This window comes from Phoxinus phoxinus (genome assembly GCF_949152265.1).
Source record: "Phoxinus phoxinus genome assembly, chromosome: 24".
NCBI lineage: Eukaryota > Metazoa > Chordata > Actinopteri > Cypriniformes > Leuciscidae > Phoxinus > Phoxinus phoxinus.
The window spans coordinates 25,844,565-25,872,350 of record NC_136899.1 but is presented as its reverse complement, the minus strand read 5'-3'; the positions used below and the strand labels follow the sequence as shown (position 1 = coordinate 25,872,350).

The window sequence follows — 27,786 nt, the reverse complement described above, 5'->3', positions numbered from 1 at the left end:
CGCCGACAACACTGTGACCCACAGGCTGGGCCGAAACTGCCAGAAACACACAACTAATGGGATCAGGGTCGAGGTTTTAATGCGCTCTAGCGCCACCTGTCTGTTAGGAGTCTCGCTAATCGTGCAATATACTGTCCTGGAGGCTGACTGTAAACTTGAACAAAGACAGACACTAGGCACTTTTTCTTCAGAGGAGACGGGACCCGGAAGTGCTCGGGTTCTTCAGGACTATCCTAGCTTGATGCTAGCTTCACTTCACTGGCTCTGTGGTGAGATTGTGGATCAGGATGATAAAACACAGTCTGGAAACCTGTTTGCCAGTGTCTTCTTCTTGCATTTGCACCAGTAAACTCTACAATATTCACTGTAAAAGACATCTAAAATATGCAAAAAACAATCATTTTTATTTATTCATTGGTATTCTGAAACCATGCAATCACAGTAAACATAATTTAGGTCCGCATTAATAACAGAAATTGTTCCCCGCAATTTCAAAGCACATCAACTAAAACATATATACGTATATTCAGATTATCTTAAGGCATTCATGCATCACTGTTCTGGAGATGTTCATATACAGAGAATGAGTTGAGTTCATGTTGTGTGTGTGTAAGGCAGGGACTGATATTCAATATGCATATGATAGTGTATAATTGAACACGATGAGCTGCCGGAGTCCAGCATTACCCATGATGCAGTTCTGAAATACTGAACATCAGATTCACTCGTTTACAGTAAAGGCTGTTCTCTCAGGTCTGGGTTTAACGCACACCTGAATAAATGCACATGCTTGAGGAGTTGAGACGCCGTAGCTGTTCTTGAAACACAAGCGCTCCAGTAACGGAGTATAATATAGATGTTGGTCATGCATGCGCTCTCGGCAGCAGAAGTGTGTGTCTAACACAGTCCTCCAGCGTACTCGTCCTCGTCTTCCTCCGGCTGCGCGGCTCCGGCGTCTCCGCTAGCGCTCGCGGCGGGTTTCTTCTTCTTGCCTCCTCCGGGCACCTGCAGGCTGAGGGCAAGCTTGGCGTACTGTAGGACAGGTGAGAACACACACACACACACACACACACATCAGTGACGGGAAACATCAGCGGATCATTATTAGAGCTGCACCATGAATCGCACGCGATTTGGCTGAGATTATTGTATGCGCAGTTTGTCAGTGCAGCGGCTGATGGGAATACTCCATCTGAACACCAGAGGGCGTCTCACACACACACATCTGAACACCAGAGGGCGTCTCACACACACACACATCTGAACACCAGAGGGCGTCTCACACACACATCCATCTGAACACCAGAGGGCGTCTCACACACACACATCTGAACACCAGAGGGCGTCTCACACACACACATCTGAACACCAGAGGGCGTCTCACACACACACACATCTGAACACCAGAGGGCGTCTCACACACACACATCTGAACACCAGAGGGCGTCTCACACACACACACATCTGAACACCAGAGGGCGTCTCACACACACATCCATCTGAACACCAGAGGGCGTCTCACACACACACATCTGAACACCAGAGGGCGTCTCACACACACACATCTGAACACCAGAGGGCGTCTCACACACACACATCTGAACACAAGAGGGCGTCTCACACACACACACATCTGAACACCAGAGGGCGTCTCACACACACACATCTGAACACCAGAGGGCGTCTCACACACACACATCTGAACACCAGAGGGCGTCTCACACACACACATCTGAACACCAGAGGGCGTCTCACACACACACATCTGAACACCAGAGGGCGTCTCACACACACACACATCCATAGGAACAACACCAGAGAGCGTCTCACACACACCACATATCCATCTGAACACCAGAGGGCGTCTCACACACACACATCTGAACACCAGAGGGCGTCTCACACACACACATCTGAACACCAGAGGGCGTCCACACATCTGAACACCAGAGGGCGTCTCACACACACACACACACATCCATAGGAACAACACCAGAGAGCGTCTCACACACACACATCTGAACACCAGAGGGCGTCTCACACACACACACATCCATAGGAACAACACCAGAGGGCGTCTCACACACACACATCTGAACACCAGAGGGCGTCTCACACACACACATCTGAACACCAGAGGGCGTCTCACACACACACATCTGAACACCAGAGGGCGTCTCACACACACACATCTGAACACCAGAGGGCGTCTCACACACACACATCTGAACACCAGAGGGCGTCTCACACACACACATCTGAACACCAGAGGGCGTCTCACACACACACACATCTGAACACCAGAGGGCGTCTCACACACACATCCATCTGAACACCAGAGGGCGTCTCACACACACACATCTGAACACCAGAGGGCGTCTCACACACACATCCATCTGAACACCAGAGGGCGTCTCACACACACACATCTGAACACCAGAGGGCGTCTCACACACACACATCTGAACACCAGAGGGCGTCTCACACACACACATCTGAACACCAGAGGGCGTCTCACACACACACATCTGAACACCAGAGGGCGCCTCACACACACATCCAACTGAACACCAGAGGGCGTCTCACACACACACATCTGAACACCAGAGGGCGTCTCACACACACACATCTGAACACCAGAGGGCGTCTCACACACACATCCATCTGAACACCAGAGGGCGTCTCACACACACACATCTGAACACCAGAGGGCGTCTCACACACACACATCTGAACACAAGAGGGCGTCTCACACACACACACATCTGAACACCAGAGGGCGTCTCACACACACACATCTGAACACCAGAGGGCGTCTCACACACACACATCTGAACACCAGAGGGCGTCTCACACACACACATCTGAACACCAGAGGGCGTCTCACACACACACATCTGAACACCAGAGGGCGTCTCACACACACACACATCCATAGGAACAACACCAGAGAGCGTCTCACACACACCACATATCCATCTGAACACCAGAGGGCGTCTCACACACACACATCTGAACACCAGAGGGCGTCTCACACACACACATCTGAACACCAGAGGGCGTCTCACACACACACATCTGAACACCAGAGGGCGTCTCACACACACACATCTGAACACCAGAGGGCGTCTCACACACACACACACATCCATAGGAACAACACCAGAGAGCGTCTCACACACACACATCTGAACACCAGAGGGCGTCTCACACACACACACATCCATAGGAACAACACCAGAGGGCGTCTCACACACACACATCTGAACACCAGAGGGCGTCTCACACACACACATCTGAACACCAGAGGGCGTCTCACACACACACATCTGAACACCAGAGGGCGTCTCACACACACACATCTGAACACCAGAGGGCGTCTCACACACACACATCTGAACACCAGAGGGCGTCTCACACACACACATCTGAACACCAGAGGGCGTCTCACACACACACACACACACACATCCATAGGAACAACACCAGAGAGCGTCTCACACACACCACATATCCATCTGAACACCAGAGGGCGTCTCACACACACACAAACACACATCCATAGGAACAACACCAGAGAGCGTCTCACACACACCACATATCCATCTGAACACCAGAGGGCGTCTCACACACACACACACCACACATCCATCTGAACACCAGAGGGCGTCTCTCACACACACACACACACCACACATCCATCTGAACACCAGAGGGCGTCTCTCACACACACACACACACCACATATCCATCTGAACACCAGAGGGCGTCTCACACACACACACACACATCCATAGGAACAACACCAGAGGGCGTCTCTCACACACACATCTGAACACCAGAGGGCGTCTCACACACACACACACACACACATCCATAGGAACAACACCAGAGGGCGTCTCACACACACACACACACACACACACATCCATAGGAACAACACCAGAGAGCATCTCACACACACCACACATCCATCTGAACACCAGAGGGCGTCTCTCACACACACACACACACACCACACATCCATCTGAACACCAGAGGGCGTCTCTCACACACACACACACACACACCACATATCCATCTGAACACCAGAGGGCGTCTCACACACACACATCTAAACACCAGAGGGCGTCTCACACACACACATCTGAACACCAGAGGGCGTCTCACACACACACATCTGAACACCAGAGGGCGCCTCACACACACACATCTGAACACCAGAGGGCGTCTCACACACACACATCTGAACACCAGAGGGCGCCTCACACACACATCCAACTGAACACCAGAGGGCGCCTCACACACACATCCAACTGAACACCAGAGGGCGCCTCACACACACATCCAACTGAACACCAGAGGGCGTCTCTCACACACACACACACACACACCACATATCCATCTGAACACCAGAGGGCGCCTCACACACACACATCTGAACACCAGAGGGCGTCTCACACACACACATCTGAACACCAGAGGGCGCCTCACACACACATCCAACTGAACACCAGAGGGCGTCTCACACACACACACACATCCATAGGAACAACACCAGAGAGCGTCTCACACACACACACACACACCACATATCCATCTGAACACCAGAGGGCGTCTCTCTCACACACACACACACACCACATATCCATCTGAACACCAGAGGGCGTCTCACACACACACACACATCCATAGGAACAACACCAGAGAGCGTCTCACACACACACACACACACCACATATCCATCTGAACACCAGAGGGCGTCTCACACACACACACACACACACATCCATAGGAACAACACCAGAGAGCATCTCACACACACACACACACCACATATCCATCTGAACACCAGAGGGCGTCTCTCTCACACACACACACACACCACATATCCATCTGAACACCAGAGGGCGTCTCACACACACACACACATCCATAGGAACAACACCAGAGGGCGTCTCTCACACACACATCTGAACACCAGAGGGCGTCTCTCACACACACACCACATATCCATCTGAACACCAGAGGGCGTCTCACACACACACACACATCCATAGGAACAACACCAGAGGGCGTCTCTCACACACACATCTGAACACCAGAGGGCGTCTCACACACACACACACACACACATCCATAGGAACAACACCAGAGAGCGTCTCACACACACCACATATCCATCTGAACACCAGAGGGCGTCTCTCACACACACACACACACACACCACACATCCATCTGAACACCAGAGGGCGTCTCTCACACACACACACACCACATATCCATCTGAACACCAGAGGGCGTCTCTCTCACACACACACAAACACACATCCATAGGAACAACACCAGAGAGCATCTCACACACACCACACATCCATCTGAACACCAGAGGGCGTCTCTCACACACACACACACACACCACATATCCATCTGAACACCAGAGGGCGTCTCACACACACACACACATCCATAGGAACAACACCAGAGGGCGTCTCTCACACACACACACCACATATCCATCTGAACACCAGAGGGCGTCTCTCACACACACACACACACCACACATCCATCTGAACACCAGAGGGCGTCTCTCACACACACACACAAACACACATCCATAGGAACAACACCAGAGAGCATCTCACACACACCACACATCCATCTGAACACCAGAGGGCGTCTCTCACACACACATCTGAACACCAGAGGGCGTCTCTCACACACACACACACACACCACATATCCATCTGAACACCAGAGGGCGTCTCACACACACACACACATCCATAGGAACAACACCAGAGGGCGTCTCTCACACACACACACCACATATCCATCTGAACACCAGAGGGCGTCTCACACACACACACACATCCATAGGAACAACACCAGAGGGCGTCTCTCACACACACATCTGAACACCAGAGGGCGTCTCACACACACACACACACACCACACATCCATCTGAACACCAGAGGGCGTCTCTCTCACACACACACAAACACACATCCATAGGAACAACACCAGAGAGCATCTCACACACACCACACATCCATCTGAACACCAGAGGGCGTCTCTCACACACACATCTGAACACCAGAGGGCGTCTCTCACACACACACACACACACCACATATCCATCTGAACACCAGAGGGCGTCTCACACACACACACACATCCATAGGAACAACACCAGAGGGCGTCTCTCACACACACACACCACATATCCATCTGAACACCAGAGGGCGTCTCACACACACACACACATCCATAGGAACAACACCAGAGGGCGTCTCTCACACACACATCTGAACACCAGAGGGCGTCTCACACACACACACACACACACATCCATAGGAACAACACCAGAGAGCGTCTCACACACACCACACATCCATCTGAACACCAGAGGGCGTCTCTCACACACACACACACACACCACATATCCATCTGAACACCAGAGGGCGTCTCACACACACACACACATCCATAGGAACAACACCAGAGGGCGTCTCTCACACACACATCTGAACACCAGAGGGCGTCTCACACACACACATCTGAACACCAGAGGGCGCCTCACACACACACATCTGAACACCAGAGGGCGTCTCACACACACACATCTGAACACCAGAGGGCGTCTCACACACACACATCTGAACACCAGAGGGCGTCTCACACACACACATCTGAACACCAGAGGGCGTCTCACACACACACATCTGAACACCAGAGGGCGTCTCACACACACACATCTGAACACCAGAGGGCGTCTCACACACACATCTGAACACCAGAGGGCGCCTCACACACACATCCAACTGAACACCAGAGGGCGTCTCACACACACACACACACACACACATCCATAGGAACAACACCAGAGAGCGTCTCACACACACCACATATCCATCTGAACACCAGAGGGCGTCTCACACACACACACACACACACCACATATCCATCTGAACACCAGAGGGCGTCTCTCTCACACACACACAAACACACATCCATAGGAACAACACCAGAGAGCATCTCACACACACACATCTGAACACCAGAGGGCGTCTCACACACACACATCTGAACACCAGAGGGCGTCTCACACACACACATCTGAACACCAGAGGGCGTCTCACACACACATCCATCTGAACACCAGAGGGCGTCTCTCACACACACACACACACACCACATATCCATCTGAACACCAGAGGGCGTCTCACACACACACACACATCCATAGGAACAACACCAGAGGGCGTCTCTCACACACACATCTGAACACCAGAGGGCGCCTCACACACACACATCTGAACACCAGAGGGCGTCTCACACACACACATCTGAACACCAGAGGGCGTCTCACACACACACATCTGAACACCAGAGGGCGTCTCACACACACACATCTGAACACCAGAGGGCGTCTCACACACACACATCTGAACACCAGAGGGCGTCTCACACACACACATCTGAACACCAGAGGGCGTCTCACACACACACATCTGAACACCAGAGGGCGTCTCACACACACACATCTGAACACCAGAGGGCGCCTCACACACACATCCATCTGAACACCAGAGGGCGTCTCACACACACACATCTGAACACCAGAGGGCGTCTCACACACACACATCTGAACACCAGAGGGCGTCTCACACACACATCCATCTGAACACCAGAGGGCGTCTCTCACACACACACACACACACCACATATCCATCTGAACACCAGAGGGCGTCTCACACACACACACACATCCATAGGAACAACACCAGAGGGCGTCTCTCACACACACATCTGAACACCAGAGGGCGCCTCACACACACACATCTGAACACCAGAGGGCGTCTCACACACACACATCTGAACACCAGAGGGCGTCTCACACACACACATCTGAACACCAGAGGGCGTCTCACACACACACATCTGAACACCAGAGGGCGTCTCACACACACACATCTGAACACCAGAGGGCGTCTCACACACACACATCTGAACACCAGAGGGCGCCTCACACACACATCCAACTGAACACCAGAGGGCGTCTCACACACACACACACACACACATCCATAGGAACAACACCAGAGAGCGTCTCACACACACCACATATCCATCTGAACACCAGAGGGCGTCTCCCACACACACACACACACCACACATCCATCTGAACACCAGAGGGCGTCTCTCACACACACACACACACACCACATATCCATCTGAACACCAGAGGGCGTCTCTCACACACACACACACACCACATATCCATCTGAACACCAGAGGGCGTCTCACACACACACACACATCCATAGGAACAACACCAGAGGGCGTCTCACACACACACCACATATCCATCTGAACACCAGAGGGCGTCTCACACACACACATCTGAACACCAGAGGGCGTCTCACACACACACCACATATCCATCTGAACACCAGAGGGCGCCTCACACACACATCTGAACACCAGAGGGCGCCTCACACACACATCTGAACACCAGAGGGCGTCTCACACACACACATCTGAACACCAGAGGGCGTCTCACACACACACATCTGAACACCAGAGGGCGTCTCACACACACACCACATATCCATCTGAACACCAGAGGGCGTCTCACACACACACCACATATCCATCTGAACACCAAAACAACGTTACGGACGTGACCGCTCTGAAATCGGCACTAAAAGATGCTTTAAAACTTTCACAGGCCTCAATCAGAAAGCACAAAGCCTTTCTTTAAAGTGAATTTCGTTTTGTATTAATTGTATCTTAATTTTAATCAATGTTGCATCAACCAATTGCCTGGATTTAATCAATAATAAGTAGGCTAAAGCAGATAATAGAGATCACGACGACACGGAGGCGCCGGCGCATGAACTGGAGCTCGTCTCATAAATGAACCGAAACTCAGCACAGCCTTGCCTCACAGACCTGAGAAATATATATATTATCTACAGAACGCTTTAAATCATACTTTTTTAAACAGAACAATTCAAAACGAAAGAAAACTATGTAATCCGTATGAAATGTGCATTTCTCTCTGCCGCGTTCATCTTTGCAGCGACACAGAAAACACTTGTTTATTAATAAAAATGTCTCCTTGCTATATTTGACATATTCAGATTACTTTTGCCAGTTCTTTGTGGCAGCTTTTATGTGCTTTATTGGCAGCGCCACCCTTAGGCCTCACGGGTCACCACTGCATCAGCACCGATTTTTTTTTTTTTTTAATCCCCCAAAAAATCGTGATACGAACTGAATCGTGGGTTTGGTGTATCGTTACAGCCCTACTAGCAACCCTAAAAAGTGGTGGGTACAAAATGACTCATGACGAAATCTGGTGGGTACGCGTCCCCCCCGTCCCCACCGAAATCAACGCCTATGCCTAAGACTGACGGAAAATGAAAAGTTGCGATTTGAGGCAAATATGACTAGGAACTATCCTCTCATTCCTGCGTAATAATCCAGGAACTGTTGCTGTACCAGCAGCGCAATGATATTACACACTTAGTGCCGGTCACGTTGGAAGTTACGAGCTGGGGACTATTTTCAGGCGCTGTGTAATATCATTGCGCTGCTGGTCCGGCAGTTCCCTGATTATTACGCAGGAATGAGAGTATAGTTCCTAGTCATATTTGCCTCAAATCGCAACTTTTCATTTTCTGTCGGTCTTAGTACACGATGTAACTACAGAAGAGTCAAGCTTTAAATAGGAAAAATATCGAAACTCTTTGGTCATTTTTCTGAGAGAGATGCTAACGGTCTAATCAGATTCAATGATCTATGCTAAGCTATGCTAAAAGTGCTACCGCCAGACCCGGAGATCGGCTGAATGAGTTCGAGAACGGTAAAACTGTGTAACTCTCGGGGAGATGGAGAATGAGCTTATTTCCAAAAGCGTTCCTTTAAAGAGGAGATTCACATGTTTTACAGATACGGTAGCAAACAAATATGACCTTGACTAACATTATAAGAGGGAAATAAAACACGGGAGGAAAACTAAGACTTGTCCAAATACACACACTTGTGGTCTCGGCCACTGGAGAGCGCGTGCACACGACCGTCCCACGTCTGAGAAACGCAACCGTGTCCAACACCGCTTCAGAGCCAAGCGTATCCCATCATGCATTATGTTCGGGAACTCGCGAGACGTCGAGGAAAAAATTCCCCTGTCATTTTAATTTAAATGAATTAGATGCATGTAATTTGATTGTAAAAACAAAGTGTTGCACATTTTATTAGTGCAAAGATGAGTATGGTGTGTGTAGGCCTATTCTAATCTGTACAACATGTGCAACTGTTTTAATCACTTAATTAGAAGTTAATTAGACAATTTAAAAAGTGTGTGTTCTGTCCGTTACACAGCGACTACTGGACAGACGTGTAGAAGTTTGTTTTTAAATGCAAAGTATTGAAAATATAATCAATAAAAGCTCTGTAAACACTTGCATGTTTTGCAAGACTAAGTGTGTGCCATCGAGTAATCAAAGGTTCTACACACACTCACAGTCTTAACGCAGACTTGAACACGCAAAGAACACGTGTGTGTGTGTGTTTGGACAAGGCATTACTCTACACTACTATAATATAATATGCAGATGTTCTGTTATTGATATCATACCTGCCACGATCCTGGAGGTGTGGATCAGACACACAGACGGTGAGAGGACCAGAAACACTAAACATTAGAAGATTAGAAACTAACTAAAGGGAGTTTTGCTCTGACAGACCGCTAAGGTACAAGACATATGATTAATAATAATAATAAAGTATAATATCCGTGGTTTATGTGATTTTTTCAATTAAAATAAAGTTAATATTTAAGGCAACGCCAGTGTTTCTTCATGCATTGGTCAATTTGGAGATTTTGCTTCCATCTTCCTTCTGACTAGTGGAATAAAACATCTCAAATATAAGTGTTTATTTTATTTTATTCCTATATCTGCAGTACCGGTCAAAAGTTTGGAAACGTATCTTTTTTACTATCATTACTCCAGTCTTCAGTGTCACATGATCCTTCAGAGATCAGTATAATATGATGATCTGATGCTCAATGTTGAGAACAGTTGTGCTGCTTAGTATTTAAATGCAATATAAATCTTTATCATCCTTTTTATCAATTTACACATGCCGAATAAAAGTATTAATTTCTTTCATAAAAAGAAAGAAGAAATGACTGATGCCAAACTTTCAAACTGTAGTGTATATTGTTACAAAAGTGTATATATTATGTTACAATAAATGCTTTTTTTGTGTTTTCCCTTTTTATTCATCAAAGAATCCTTAAAATAAAGATTCACAGGTTATTAAAAAAAAAAAATCTGAAGCAGCACAACTGTTTTAAACATAAAGCATCAGATCAGCACATTATAGTGATTTCTGGAGGATCATGTGACACTGAAGACTGGAGTAATGATGATAAATTCAGCTTTGATCACAGGAATAAATTACACTTTACTGTATATTCACATAGAAAACTGATGATTTACATTATAATAATATTTCACTGTTTTTACTGTATTTCTGATCAAATAACTGCAGCTCTGATGAGCAGAAGAGACTTCTGTCAAAAACATTAAAATATTAAACATATTTCCAAACTTTTGACTGGTGCTATATTAGCGTCTAGATGTAAATCTCAGTGTTTTTTATTAAAGACGGTGAGTTTGAGTCAGACATCTCAAATCTCCACTTCAGCAGCTTTACACACCACACTTTACCGTTTTATCCCCATCTATATTCTAAAGGTTTGTTCATACATCATTCAACTGATTTATAAAACATTGTATTCCTGAAAACATTATGGAAATTTATTTTTCTGTCTTTTGGAGTGATAAAAATAGACTTTCATTTGAGACTTTATTTTAAGGTGACAGTTACATTGTAGTTACTCATAAGTACTGAATAATATTAATTAACCACACACACACACACACACACACACACACACACACACACACACACACACACACACACACACACACACACACACACACACACACACACACACACACACACACACACACACACACACACACACACACACACACACACACACACACACACACACACACACACACACACGTTACATCCATCTTTATGAGGACATTCATTGACACAATGCAATCTCTACAGTTTACCATTACCTTACCCATCACAACTAAGTGCCTAACCCGAACCCTGACCCTAAACCGACCCGTAACCTCATTATAACCTTATCCCTAAAACCAAGTCTTGACCCTCAAACCGGCCTTTAAAGGGGTCTCAGAAAATGTCCTCACTTTACTCTCTTTGTCCCCACTTCAATGGTCTAAAACTCAAACTGGTCCTCACAAAGATAGTTGTTCAAGTACACACACACACACAGATGAGGAGTGTGACTCACGTCGTTGTCCATGTATCTGAGCAGAGGTGAGGTACACACGCGGGTCACCTGATCTTCATCTTGCTCGTCGTACCCCTGCAGGAGTGTCTCCATGGCGATGCAGTCTTCACTCCCGCTGAACCCTGGGATACTGTAGCTCTCGCGCACACAGCGGTCCGCCGCCACATAGTCCGCGCGGTGCAGGTGCACCAGCACTTGTGCGATGGTTTTCTGTCACACACACACACACACAATTATTAAACGTATACAACATAAAAAAAAAAAAGATTATTTTCACAAACTCAGTGTTGTGTTTTGTCTGGTAATCTAATGAAGTCATAAAACATTAATGTAATTTCTTTTAATCATATGAAATTAAACTTTTTGTTTACAAAAACTTTTTGCTGCACGATGAGCTTTACTGTTAGAATTAAACCATGGAGGAAAACTGTTAAAACAAAAATTGTGATTATAAAATAAAAGTAAAGCATGCATGACTCAGCTCAGGACAGTGATGTATGAACACACCTTAAAGCACGTGGGATAGTTCTCTATTTCTTTATACATGTTCTTCTCCTTCTGCAGCGACACGGCAGCTTCATCAAACCTGCAATCAGCAGCGGGCACCTCGCATTACTGTACGCTGTTACTGTATTACATTACTGTACGCTGTTACTGTATTACATTACTGTACGCTGTTACTGTATTACATTACTGTACGCTGGACAATACACAGCAAAGGAAACTCTACAAGAGAAGAGCTAGGGATGCACCGACAATGAAAAAAAATAACGATTTCCATTATTTAATAATGGAATAAAATGTTACAGTTTATTGTCGTTTTAAAGGTGCACTGTGTAATATTTAGGAGGATCTGTTGACAGAAATACAGCATCATATACATAACTATGTTTTCAGTGGTGTACAAAGAGCTTCGATAATGAAGCGTTATGTGTTTATAACATTAGAATGGGGCATTTCTCTCTACACACACCGCGGGTCTCTTTACATCGACATGTTTCTACGGTGGCCCTGGGCGGACAAACGTGTTTCGTCACTATGTTGTTCTTCATGATAAGAAGCGCTAAAGTCAGAGAATAAAACACTGACACAATGATGAACACGTCACAATAATATTCACAATAACATAAGGGGTGCACCGAAATTTCGGTCGCCGAAAATGGCATTATCGGTTTCGGGCCGAAATAAAAAAGCCAGCCGAAAATGTCAACCGCGCCCTTCCCATCCGCCCGCAAGCGCTTGTGTTTCACTCACGGTCGAGCTGTTATCACTCGTCACCCACCCCACCCCTCCGTGCTCAAGCAGGTTTCACTCACGGTCGAGCTGTTTGCACTCGTCTGCAAAGATTGAGCATGTCAGCGGTATGGAAGTATTTTAAAGTTTCAGATGAGGACAACCAGCGCCGCCGCTCCCACCACGCGCATGAGCTGAGAGGGCACCAAAAAATTGCGTAATGAAAAATCAATAATTATAATTATTATTTCAGTATAGAAATACAGACATCCCAAGTCTCCCGGAAGTTCCGGGAGTCTCCCGCATATTGATAGCGGCTCACTGATGCCCGCGAATTAGTTAAAATCTAAACGCGTGAGGCCTCATGAAGCGCATGCAATATAGCCTAATATATATATAATATATAAAATATTTTAGGTTTTGTTATGTAACTGTTAGTGGTAATAAAAGTTTGATGATTATTCTATTGGTTTGTGATTTTTCATTTCAGATCCATTAAAGGTCCCATGACATGGGGTTATTATATTATTTTATAATGTTTCCTGGGTTGCCCTTATAATGTTAGTATGTTTTTTAGATAAAAAATAGTCATAATTTAGAAACAAAAGGCATTTTTCCTAGCCCAGTTTTAGCCTCTGATTTGAACGCTCTGTTTGAAGGGGCGTGTCTGTGTGAGACTTCAGTGTAACCGGCCACTGCTGTGATTGGCTGACATGCTTGCATATGAAATAGCTACTTATTACATGTGAAACTCTCTCGAATACTTTTACTACAGTTACTATACGTTTTTACTATTACAGCTATCGAGATTAACAAATCGTCAGAAGTTTTTAAAGTATTTAGATCTATTCCCATCACATAAAATGTTGCCGTGATGAGCATTGCGCAAGCAGATGAGAGTCTGTTGTTGATCGCGAGAATGAAGATCTTATCATTGCAACGCAGTTTCTGCACTTTCTCTAATGCTTTCCCCAATGCAAACACGATGATGTAAATACAGTAAGAGCGATCATGTGCAGTGTAACGTGCGTCATTGATTTCATAACGAGTTTGGCTAGTGTCCATAAACTCGATCGCGCTGTGTCCATGAGAAAATGAGCTAGGAAGTATAGCAACGCGTGCGCGCGATTCCTATTGTTCTTTGATCGCTTTCTGTATATAATTTATTCACAATTTAAATACGATTATTTTCATCCTACTAAAAGAAACGATGTGAAGCTTATATTTGAGTCACTAGCTTGACTTACTGAGGCATAAACAGCAGTATTGAACGATTTGAGAGAAAGATTACCTGTCTGAACTTGAACAATTACACATCAGAAAGTGTTGCTCGGCTCGATCGATTTATTTTCAGACGTTCGTCGAAGCCAGCTCTGTATTGACCCAAGTTGAGGAAACAGTCGTCGGTGAAATGTTTGCTGCAGACATGCAAAACTTTGGGGAGTTGTGTCGGCGCATTTCCAGAGAAAATGAAATGAATCCACTGGTTCTTCTGGGGCTTGGAGGAAGGAACTTAAAAAAGGCTTCGGTGTTCATTTGTACATCCAATTATTGAGCAATTATTATGCTTCGCTCGCTCAAAAGCCATGATATCTCCCGTGGACAAACTAAAATCGCGCGCACGCGTTCCTGCTTCCTAGCTCATTTTCTCATGGACGGGAAATATTCTCTGGGCGGCAAAGCAGAGAAAGGGGAGGTAACATTTCCTCCGTATGACGTCATACGGAGGAGATTCAAGATCAGCCCGATTGAGCTTCCACTTTCTCAAAGGCAGAGAAAGATAGCAAAAGCTCGATTTACACCGATTGAAATTTCTAGAAATTTGGGGACCATATAAAGGCTAGGGGAACTCATATTAATGTTAAAAAAACTCAAAAAGTGAAAATTTCATGTCATGGGACCTTTAAAAATTAAGCAATATAAATAAATATATATTAAAGTTTTTATTTTAAAAGAAGCCATTTTCGGCTTCAGTTTCGGTTTTCGGCCAAGTGCATCCTAAATTTTCGGTATCGGTTTCGGCCCAGAATTTTCATTTCGGTGCATCACTAAACATAACTATTAATACATAAAACTGTGTCTAGTAATGCAGATTGTCTGTCGTTCTCACTGCTTTGAGGAAATAATTAAGCATTCTTCTATTAAGCATAGAGCAATATTTGTTTTATCAACGCTTATGTCATTCACTCTAGAGCTCGGCTAATGTTATTGATACAGTTTGCACATGTTTACCGCAATAAATTAGAAAAATACTCTGTAAATAAATAAGTACAAGCAAAATAATGGGTTTGTTGATGGACATGCACGTGTTAATGCTGATGCTGAGGAATTACAGTTGCAACATCTCATAATGTCCCTCAAACTGAGTAGCGCATCACTGAGAAACACTGAGTCCTGCTCGAGTCGTCCTGGCGATGGAGGTTCGGGTTGAATAACTAGTTCTTCCAGTGATTCATCATCAGACTCGCGCTCGGATTGATAAGCTCAAACCGACGTCACTGTTCGTTACTGTGTTTAGTTTACGGTGTATGAAGCCTCAGGACACGAAGAGCTGACGTTGTTATGGCAATGGGCGAGCGCGTGCTGTACACGATAAACCAATCACAGCAGACTGAGCTGTCTGACCAATCACAGCAGACTGAGCTGTCTGACCAATCAGAGCAGAGCAGACCAATCACAGCAGACTGAGCTGTCTGACCAATCAGAGCAGAGTAGCTCGCGGAAAGGACAGAGTTAGAGAGATTGATTCATCTGAGGAGTCGTTTGAGAATCATTGGAGATGTGGTGATGTGCAAATGTATATTATGAGGAAATTAAACAGTTTGTTGACCTGTGATGCATGTAAACCTGTAGGAGACTCCACAACAACATTAGGAAACTGTAAAATATCATAATAGGGGCCCTTTAATGCATTAATAGCGGAGATCTTACTTGTGTTGTCGGACCAGGAGTCGTGACGCTTTGCCGATGAGCTCCACAGCTTGTCTCAGTCGCTCCTCGTTCTGAGAACACACACGGCAGAAGACGGCGTGTTAGTTTGAAGTTGTGTGTGAGGAAGTGTGTGTTTTGTGGTGTTACGTGAGCCTGACCTCGAACACTCCCGCCGCCTGCTGGTACAGGTGAACGGCTTTAGCCAAATCCAGAGGCTCGATCAACCTGCCAACCACAGATGCAGAGTCAGAGCAACTCCTTACTGTGTGTGTGTGTGTGTGTGTGTGTGTGTGGAGGTGTGTGTGTGTGTGTGTGTGTGTGTGTGTGTGTGTGTGTGTGTGTGTGTGGATGTGTGTGTGTACTGTTTATATGTGTGTGTAGAGGTGAGAGTGTGGTGTAGATGTGTGTGTAGTGTGTAGAGGTGAGAGTGTGGTGTAGATGTGTGTGTAGTGTGTAGAGGTGAGAGTATGGTGTAGATGTGTGTGTAGTGTGTAGAGGTGAGAGTGTGGTGTAGATGTGTGTGTAGTGTGTAGAGGTGAGAGTGTGGTGTAGATGTGTGTGTAGTGTGTAGAGGTGAGAGTGTGGTGTAGATGTGTGTGTAGAGGTGAGAGTGTGGTGTAGATGTGTGTGTAGTGTGTAGAGGTGAGAGTGTGGTGTAGATGTGTGTGTAGTGTGTAGAGGTGAGAGTGTGGTGTAGATGTGTGTGTAGTGTGTAGAGGTGAGAGTGTAGTGTAGATGTGTGTGTAGTGTGTAGAGGTGAGAGTGTGGTGTAGATGTGTGTGTAGTGTGTAGAGGTGAGAGTGTGGTGTAGATGTGTGTGTAGCGTGTAGAGGTGAGAGTGTGGTGTAGATGTGTGTGTAGTGTGTAGAGGTGAGAGTATGGTGTAGATGTGTGTGTAGAGGTGAGAGTGTGGTGTAGATGTGTGTGTAGTGTGTAGAGGTGAGAGTGTGGTGTAGATGTGTGTGTAGTGTGTAGAGGTGAGAGTATGGTGTAGATGTGTGTGTAGTGTGTAGAGGTGAGAGTGTGGTGTAGATGTGTGTGTAGTGTGTAGAGGTGAGAGTATGGTGTAGATGTGTGTGTAGAGGTGAGAGTGTGGTGTAGATGTGTGTGTAGTGTGTAGAGGTGAGAGTGTGGTGTAGATGTGTGTGTAGTGTGTAGAGGTGAGAGTATGGTGTAGATGTGTGTGTAGAGGTGAGAGTGTGGTGTAGATGTGTGTGTAGTGTGTAGAGGTGAGAGTGTGGTGTAGATGTGTGTGTAGCGTGTAGAGGTGAGAGTGTGGTGTAGATGTGTGTGTAGTGTGTAGAGGTGAGAGTATGGTGTAGATGTGTGTGTAGAGGTGAGAGTGTGGTGTAGATGTGTGTGTAGTGTGTAGAGGTGAGAGTGTGGTGTAGATGTGTGTGTAGTGTGTAGAGGTGAGAGTATGGTGTAGATGTGTGTGTAGTGTGTAGAGGTGAGAGTGTGGTGTAGATGTGTGTGTAGTGTGTAGAGGTGAGAGTATGGTGTAGATGTGTGTGTAGAGGTGAGAGTGTGGTGTAGATGTGTGTGTAGTGTGTAGAGGTGAGAGTGTGGTGTAGATGTGTGTGTAGTGTGTAGAGGTGAGAGTATGGTGTAGATGTGTGTGTAGAGGTGAGAGTGTGGTGTAGATGTGTGTGTAGTGTGTAGAGGTGAGAGTGTGGTGTAGATGTGTGTGTAGTGTGTAGAGGTGAGAGTATGGTGTAGATGTGTGTGTAGAGGTGAGAGTGTGGTGTAGATGTGTGTGTAGTGTGTAGAGGTGAGAGTGTGGTGTAGATGTGTGTGTAGTGTGTAGAGGTGAGAGTATGGTGTAGATGTGTGTGTAGAGGTGAGAGTGTGGTGTAGATGTGTGTGTAGTGTGTAGAGGTGAGAGTGTGGTGTAGATGTGTGTGTAGCGTGTAGAGGTGAGAGTGTGGTGTAGATGTGTGTGTAGTGTGTAGAGGTGAGAGTATGGTGTAGATGTGTGTGTAGAGGTGAGAGTGTGGTGTAGATGTGTGTGTAGTGTGTAGAGGTGAGAGTGTGGTGTAGATGTGTGTGTAGTGTGTAGAGGTGAGAGTATGGTGTAGATGTGTGTGTAGTGTGTAGAGGTGAGAGTGTGGTGTAGATGTGTGTGTAGTGTGTAGAGGTGAGAGTATGGTGTAGATGTGTGTGTAGTGTGTAGAGGTGAGAGTGTGGTGTAGATGTGTGTGTAGTGTGTAGAGGTGAGAGTGTGGTGTAGATGTGTGTGTAGTGTGTAGAGGTGAGAGTATGGTGTAGATGTGTGTGTAGTGTGTAGAGGTGAGAGTGTGGTGTAGATGTGTGTGTAGTGTGTAGAGGTGAGAGTATGGTGTAGATGTGTGTGTAGAGGTGAGAGTGTGGTGTAGATGTGTGTGTAGTGTGTAGAGGTGAGAGTGTGGTGTAGATGTGTGTGTAGTGTGTAGAGGTGAGAGTGTGGTGTAGATGTGTGTGTAGTGTGTAGAGGTGAGAGTGTGGTGTAGATGTGTGTGTAGTGTGTAGAGGTGAGAGTATGGTGTAGATGTGTGTGTAGAGGTGAGAGTGTGGTGTAGATGTGTGTGTAGTGTGTAGAGGTGAGAGTGTGGTGTAGATGTGTGTGTAGTGTGTAGAGGTGAGAGTATGGTGTAGATGTGTGTGTAGAGGTGAGAGTGTGGTGTAGATGTGTGTGTAGTGTGTAGAGGTGAGAGTGTGGTGTAGATGTGTGTGTAGTGTGTAGAGGTGAGAGTATGGTGTAGATGTGTGTGTAGTGTGTAGAGGTGAGAGTGTGGTGTAGATGTGTGTGTAGTGTGTAGAGGTGAGAGTATGGTGTAGATGTGTGTGTAGAGGTGAGAGTATGGTGTAGATGTGTGTGTAGTGTGTAGAGGTGAGAGTATGGTGTAGATGTGTGTGTAGAGGTGAGAGTGTGGTGTAGATGTGTGTGTAGTGTGTAGAGGTGAGAGTATGGTGTAGATGTGTGTGTAGAGGTGAGAGTGTGGTGTAGATGTGTGTGTAGTGTGTAGAGGTGAGAGTGTGGTGTAGATGTGTGTGTAGTGTGTAGAGGTGAGAGTATGGTGTAGATGTGTGTGTAGAGGTGAGAGTGTGGTGTAGATGTGTGTGTAGTGTGTAGAGGTGAGAGTGTGGTGTAGATGTGTGTGTAGTGTGTAGAGGTGAGAGTATGGTGTAGATGTGTGTGTAGTGTGTAGAGGTGAGAGTATGGTGTAGATGTGTGTGTAGAGGTGAGAGTGTGGTGTAGATGTGTGTGTAGTGTGTAGAGGTGAGAGTGTGGTGTAGATGTGTGTGTAGAGGTGAGAGTGTGGTGTAGATGTGTGTGTAGTGTGTAGAGGTGAGAGTGTGGTGTAGATGTGTGTGTAGTGTGTAGAGGTGAGAGTGTGGTGTAGATGTGTGTGTAGTGTGTAGAGGTGAGAGTATGGTGTAGATGTGTGTGTAGTGTGTAGAGGTGAGAGTATGGTGTAGATGTGTGTGTAGAGGTGAGAGTGTGGTGTAGATGTGTGTGTAGTGTGTAGAGGTGAGAGTATGGTGTAGATGTGTGTGTAGAGGTGAGAGTGTGGTGTAGATGTGTGTGTAGTGTGTAGAGGTGAGAGTGTGGTGTAGATGTGTGTGTAGTGTGTAGAGGTGAGAGTGTGGTGTAGATGTGTGTGTAGTGTGCAGAGGTGAGAGTGTGGTGTAGATGTGTGTGTAGTGTGTAGAGGTGAGAGTGTGGTGTAGATGTGTGTGTAGTGTGTAGAGGTGAGAGTGTGGTGTAGATGTGTGTGTAGTGTGCAGAGGTGAGAGTGTGGTGTAGATGTGTGTGTAGAGGTGAGAGTATGGTGTAGATGTGTGTGTAGAGGTGAGAGTGTGGTGTAGATGTGTGTGTAGTGTGTAGAGGTGAGAGTATGGTGTAGATGTGTGTGTAGTGTGTAGAGGTGAGAGTATGGTGTAGATGTGTGTGTAGTGTGTAGAGGTGAGAGTGTGGTGTAGATGTGTGTGTAGTGTGCAGAGGTGAGAGTATGGTGTAGATGTGTGTGTGTGTGTGTGGATGTGTGTGGAGGTGTGTGTGGAGATGTGTGTGTAGATGTGTGTGTGTGTGTGTAGATGTGTGTGTGTGTGTGTACTGTTTATATGTGTGTGTAGAGGTGAGAGTGTGGTGTAGATGTGTGTGTAGAGGTGAGAGTGTGGTGTAGATGTATGTGTGTGTGTGTGTGTGTGTGTGTGTGTGTGTGTGTGTGTGTGTGTGTGTGTGTGTGTGTGTGGAGGTGTGTGTGGAGATGGAGATGTGTGTGTAGATGTGTGTGTGTACTGTTTAGATGTGTGTGTAGAGGTGAGAGTATGGTGTAGATGTGTGTGTAGAGGTGAGAGTATGGTGTAGATGTGTGTGTAGAGGTGAGAGTATGGTGTAGATGTGTGTGTGCAGATGTGTGTGTAGATGTGAGAGTGTGAACACACACTTCCCCGCTCGGTCCAGGGCCATGGCAGCGGTGTCAGGAGTGCCGTTCTCCACGTACATCATGCTGGCCTTCTCGATGAACTCGATCGCTTCAGGTAATCTCTGCATGTCCTGGAACAGCACAACACACACACACACACACACACGTCATGTATCATTTACTCAAAACAATGTTTACACTTTGTGTGATTTTGATCAATGCTCACAGATTTTGTGTGAAAATAAATCATTAAAGTAGTTTGTTTTGTTTAATAATCGTATAAATGTGACACACGGGGTAAAACACACGTACCGATGCAAATACTGCAGCAAAATAATGTCCAGTTAATACTTGTTCAAAACTATCACTTTAGCAAAGTTTGTGCTATTTTCTGTTTATTGTGATATATAAAATAATTCATTTTTGTTCAATAAATATACTATCATTAAAATATGTTCATTTTAAAAATACAGAAACTTATTTTACTTTCTTATTTAAAAACAAAGTAAAGATTCTGAAAGCACTGAATGAGATCCGGTATATATATATATGATTCATATACATTTTTTAATATGGTTCTATTATAAATATGGTGATTATCTCTGGACACCAGATGGACGCCCAACTTAATATATGATATTTCCGATCTGAATCTAACCATGTCTCGTCAACAAATGGAAAAGTTGCCGGCTGTTTATTATTAACATGTTAATTATTGTGTCTTTTGCCCCAAAGACCATACTTTACATATTATTATGTTAATGAAAAACTGTTGCTTTAATTAGCTTGAACAAAACTGAGCTTGAAAATCATTAACAAGAACTTTGTCTCAAAATATATTTTAATATATTTAGCGATTCTCATTTGCAACTTAAATCAACAATTAAATTAAATAAAAAAACATAAAATATTAGATCAAATTAGCACAGAATCAACTTTTCAGAAGAATTTCCACACGCATCTTCAAAAACAGATGAAAAGTGCTGAGCTGAAATTGAGAATAAAACTGATATATCAGAATATATATATATATATATTATATTAACCCTAACCCTATATATATAAACTGAATTTAATGAGAATATATAATCAGTACATTCATCATTTAACTTCAACGGATACAGCAAGTGAAACAAGGGCTATAACTGACATTTAAGGCATTTCTCAATCATAAACTATCATGTATAATTCGATATATATATTGAAGCGTTAAAATAAATTAATTGGTTTTATTATATAACTTTTTTCAGAAGAATACATATTTAGTCAATAGCAAATGCACTGACCTTCAGCATCATTCCTGCTTGCTCAAAAGCCCTGCATACAGAAACATGTTCATAACAAGCAGCATATTCATACACACGCATATTCATACACACACGCATATTCATACACACGCATATTCATACACACGCATATTCATACACACGCATATTCATACACACGCATATTCATACACACACATATTCATACACACACACACATATTCATACACACACATGTTCATACACAAGCACATTGACAGCAACAGACGTCTGTCATCATGATGAATGTACTCACTTGGCAGCGTGAAAAAGCCTGAACGACGAGTCAAGGAAGACGACAAGGCGATTTTCAGATTTAAATACAGCCGGATGATGTTTGACAGGCTAATAATAAATCAATATATCGGCAAATCAATATAAAAATCAGTATAGGATACGATCTGTGGTTGGTGTGCGCCTCGGCCTCCTGTAAATAAGCCTCTTTCGCCTGTTCCAGTTGTTTGGCATTTTTGAAGGCAACAGCTGGAGAGGAAGATCATCATCATCATCATCATCATTATTATTATTATCATCAGAGACACCTGAGATCAGGAGTCCTTGTGTTTGTGTGTGTATATATATAGTGTGTGTGTGTAGTGTGTGTGTATGTGTGTGTATGTGTGTGTGTGTGTGTTCTCACCTGCTTTGGAATATTCTGATGCAGCGCTGTCATAATCGGGCTTCCACTTCATAAAGCTCGTCTTTAAACTGAATTTAATGAGAATAATGATCATTTAGCTTTCATTACATTCTTCAATTTAACTTAAATGATTAAAGCAAGTCAAACATAAAAACAGGGCTATAACTGCGACATTTAAGGCATTTCTCCATCACAAAGTATCATGTATAATTTTATATTTGTATAAAGAGACTTTAATGATCAATTTTGTTGTAAAATAAGACGTGATGTTCATTTAAAACCACTATAGTAAAGATTCAGGCATTTCGCGGCGGGCATTACTTACTATTTCTCAGCCTTGGCGATGTGTTCGTGAGCTTCGTTGATTTTTTGCGCCATGGTGTATTAAATAAGCTTTTTACACATGAATGACTAATAGTAATAATAAATAAAAGACTGTTTGTGGCAGCTCGAACACTGTATGTGCTGCTGTCACCTGATGATGACAATGGCGTTTACTTCCGGGTAACTAAGAGCTCGACGTCATTGTTTATTTTTGTTTTAATTATTTTCTGTTTCTTTTATTGTTGTTTATATTATGTGCTGTATGTTTATTTTTCTGTATGATCCCGTTCTCAGCCATTAAAAAAAAAAAAATCTCGACGTCCGGCTGCCAATGTTGTTGTGATGCGTTTGACGGCTCAGAAAGATGAATCCTAACGTTACATTAAAACGCATTTATATCTCAGGACTTTTTTGGTCTCGCAGGGGGTATTTGTAATAAAACTTCAAAAGATGTTTGCCTGAAATGAGGAAATTGTACCCAGCAATCTCTAAAAAGCGCTTTCAAAATTCTTCACATCGACTGTGATACTCTGACCATAGAAATATACACATAGTTGATCATTAGTGGCCGCTTCAAACGTAGACCGTCCGCCATATTGGAGCGGTCCGTGAACATTCGACAGCGAGTTGACTGGACGTCTGCAACCTTAGACTCTTGTATTAATGGAATATCTATATATTAAACAGACTTCAAGATGATTTTGCTAAACTAACAATACAACAAGACGAATGCGTCAGCTGACATTACAAAGTTACCATACTAAAGGCAAAAATATTACAATTACCATCGTAAAAAATATAATATTGAGTTAATATATTTAAAATACAAACCAACACATTCTCACCTGTAAAAGATTATCACATTTCTTACAGAATTTAAATCTTGGCGGTTTCACGTGAGTGACGACACACCGACCGTTGCGAGACGGCGGGCGCGCATACGTGTCAGGATGAGGCATCTACGTATAAATATCTATGCCTCTGACTGGTCCACCGTTGAGAAAAGTAACAGGAAACACGTGATATTAATACTTCAGTCACGGGCTAGAAATACATTTATAACCGAATAACGACAGGGATTAAAATCAATAGCAAATCGAATAAAACAAGAGCAAAATGAACAATGAAAATAAGAATTATTTAGACATATCGGAACTAACCAGTCCATATTTAAACGCTAGTAGTGGAGCTTTGTTTTTGCCGCCCCCTGTGGGCTAAAAGAGCCATTACAACCCACAGTATTATCGTTCTATGAACTATATGCAGGTATTTACATTAATATTTTGTCCAGTACAACTTAATACAAATATGGAGAGCTTATTGTCTACGTAATCAAACCCATTTAATGTATAATATTTAATGTCACTGTCTCAATTGTGCTCATATTCATTTTACCAACAAGTATTGGAAAACTAAATTTACAATATCCTTCCATTCACTATATTCACATTAATTATTTTTTTTGATATGTCAGCTTAACTTCATTAAGGCAGGCGGTGTAAGTACATGTGCAAAGAAGTACACAAACAATTAAAAATACCAGAACATATTCCATCGTTGGCATTTCTTTAATAAACATTTGCCAAAGGGGGGAAAAACATCTTCATACAAAAAAAAAAGACATCGTTGCTAATCTCCTTGAAAATCATTTAAATGTCTCTTTAACTTTCAATTTTACAATGGCTATAGACAAGAGCTGGTGGGGAACCGGTGAAAAACACAGCTTTGATCCGTTCACTCGTTCAGTAGATACACCAGTTCAATCGAGGCCAATCACACACAAGTGCTACCAGTCATTCTGGAGTCTTTCTAAGGCCCTCCAGTGATTTTAACCTTGCGACAGAGCTCATAATCGTTGAATCATTAGGAAGAGAGAGAGAGAGAGAAAAAAAACTGACTTAAGGGAAAGAAAAATAAAAGAAATTGAATTACATTACTGGTCATTTACATGTGCAGATGCAGCACATTACTCCACGCTCGTTCCCACATACTTTTATTCAGTAGTGCAAAACGTTGTAATACTAGTCTGTCCTTACGCAATTAAAGTAGACGCTAAGGAACAGGTCATAAAAACACTTACCCCGGCACGGTAAATGCACACTCCCCAAAAAAAAAAAAAAAAAAAAAAGTACAATTTTTAATTTAAAAGACAGCAGTAGAGAATAGATTACAAAAAAATCAATTGGAGAGAAAAACAAAAACAGCTCTATGAAACGGTACGAGTGGGAAATGCAAAAAAATTCCCATCCCATCCCAAACAGTTCGTCCCTCCAGCTGTATAACGCCCGACTCGCTCAGAAACACGTTCTGAGAGCGTTTAGTGCTGGCTTTGAGGGCTGTCCTTTAGAGTCCGACGCGTATTCATCGTTAAGTTTATTAATCCCGGTTTAAAAAGGGAGTCCTCTGCCCCGAAGCGACGTGTTCACGTGAGGAACGAACCCGAGCGGAAGCGCCCCGGATTGGGACGGGGAAGTCCAGGCTTGGCCCGGGGGGGCCGGGGGCCCGGGGCCGACCACGTGGTGATTGTACTCGAAGCGATGGTCCTTGTCTCCGCTGAACACCCCGGTGTCGGGGCCGAGGGGAGGCCGGGGGGGCATCATGTGACCGAGGTAGCTGGCGTGAGGGAACGGAGGCGGGGGCCGGCTGAAGTCCGCGGGCCGGGGGGCGTCGGGGGGGCCCGGCGGGGGCTCGGGGGCCTGTCGGTAGTCCAGGTCTGCGCAGGGAGGCGGTTCTGGAGGTTCTGGCGGGCGCTGGTCCGGCGGGAGGATGGAGAGCGGCTCCTGAGGCCTGGAGGACGAGGCGCCCCCTTCAGACACTGCGGGGAACAACAGGCATTAGACAACTTCGCTTTATTTATATTAGGGGTGGGGGAAAAAATAGATTCTTCGATGCATCGCGATGCAGACGTCGACGAATCTGAATCGATTCACAAATGTAAAAAAATCGTGGTAACACTTTACAATAAGGTTCATTAGTTAACATTAGTTAACTACATTAGTTAACGTTAACTAATAATGAACTGCACTTATACAGCATTTATTCATCTTTGTTAATGTTAATTTCGACATTTACTAATACTTTATTAAAATCTTGTTAACATGAGTTAATGCACTGTGAACTAACATGAACAAACAATGAACAGCTTTATTCATATTAACTAACATTAACAAAGATTCAGAAATACTGTAACAAATGTATTGTTCATGTTAGTTAATACATTAAATAATGTTTAATAAATGAACCTTATTGTAAAGTGTTACCAAAATCGTTTTTTTAAATGTAAAAAAACGATTTTTAAATGTTTTTTTTTTTCTAATGCGGTGTTCACACCAAACGCAAATAGGGCATCTGGGGCGAGTGATTTAAAGTCAATGTAAAGATGCGTTTACGCGCAACTGGAGGTCCTGCTGAGGCGTTTAGCGCGGCAGACGCGAATTCGCCTCATTCACACGTCCAGTTTTGTGCAAATGAGGTGAATTGAGCATCTGGCGCGATATGCGCGAGTGGTGCTTTGTGCACTCGCGCGTTTGATGCGAATTCGCGTCTGACGCCCGAGTTGAAAATTTTTAACTTTGGCGTCAATTTGCGCCACGTTAACCAATCAGGAGGCTGCTTGCTGCGGTCACGTGGTGAAGTGACGTGATACACGGGGACAGGTCAGATTTTCAGTTTATAATGTAATTTTAAATGTTTGGCCTCAATAACTTATTTTGTAATATGACTAAATCATACATTGTTCAGATGTTAACTATGAATGCGACACTGAACACTTCATACATTTCTGAATGAGATGAAGAAAAACTCACATAATTAAAGAAGTCGTTTGACCGACGTTATAACGAGTCATTAATGTATTTTAACTTATATGTTTCATATCATAGAACCGAAGCTATAGATTGTGAATTTAAACATTTCTGGTTTACCAGCGGCAGACGTCAGGAGGACAAGCCGAGGTAAGGCGGGTTACATGAGCGCTGATCGCCTGGATCTCACAACTCCGAAACGTCAGATCAAATGTTTTAAATAGGCGCTATATTTATAAACAAACCACAGATTTGAGCTTTAAACAACTACATTCTCGACTGAACAACTCTTAAAACTACATTTGTGACACAATAACAGAGTATTTTAAAATATCGCGGCCTTTCTTGCAAACAGGCCTAGCACTTGCCCCCCCCCCACAGGGAGCGGATTTCGCCTCAGACGTGTGTCAATTTCGCTTCAAACTCTTGCTTTTTACACGCGAATGCATTCAAAATGTTCAAGCGTCAAACTAGACGCGATAGATGCGAATTTGACGCTCTATTCGCGCTTGGTGTGAACGCAGCATTACAACGGTATATTGACGGAACGCGCACATAACAGAGACGCGCACATAATATATTGGAAGTAAATTATTTATGGGTCATTAAATACTAAGTCACACACACACAAAAAAGAAGAATCTACAATAGTGTTAGCATCGCAGCTCTCTGAATCGTAATCCAATCGAATCGTGAGGTGCCCAGAGATTCCCAACCCTAGATGTAGTGC

The 27,786-nt window shown here is 44.4% G+C and overlaps 2 protein-coding genes across 3 annotated transcripts in view; both read right to left on the bottom strand.

Annotated features, from left to right (window-relative positions):
- Positions 1–10: 10 nt before the first annotated feature.
- Positions 11–23,791, bottom strand: napga (N-ethylmaleimide-sensitive factor attachment protein, gamma a). Its single transcript, XM_079601116.1, has 11 exons — positions 23,255–23,791; positions 22,930–22,997; positions 22,688–22,772; positions 22,546–22,563; positions 22,272–22,302; positions 21,007–21,116; positions 16,735–16,801; positions 16,577–16,647; positions 12,920–12,998; positions 12,413–12,622; positions 11–1,032 (listed from the first exon to the last, which is right to left on the bottom strand). The coding sequence occupies exons 1-11, from the start codon at positions 23,305–23,307 to the stop codon at positions 898–900; spliced, it is 927 nt and encodes a 308-aa protein (XP_079457242.1). The 5' UTR covers positions 23,308–23,791; the 3' UTR covers positions 11–897.
- A 1,003-nt stretch (positions 23,792–24,794) lies between these two features.
- The window catches only part of cdk13 (cyclin dependent kinase 13), a 30,404-nt gene continuing 27,412 nt past the window's right edge, over positions 24,795–27,786 (bottom strand). For both annotated transcript variants that reach the window (XM_079602742.1, XM_079602743.1), the window contains exon 15: positions 24,795–26,068. In XM_079602742.1, coding sequence (XP_079458868.1) covers positions 25,641–26,068 — 428 coding nt within the window. In that variant the 3' untranslated portion in view covers positions 24,795–25,640. The remainder of the gene's footprint in view (positions 26,069–27,786) is intronic.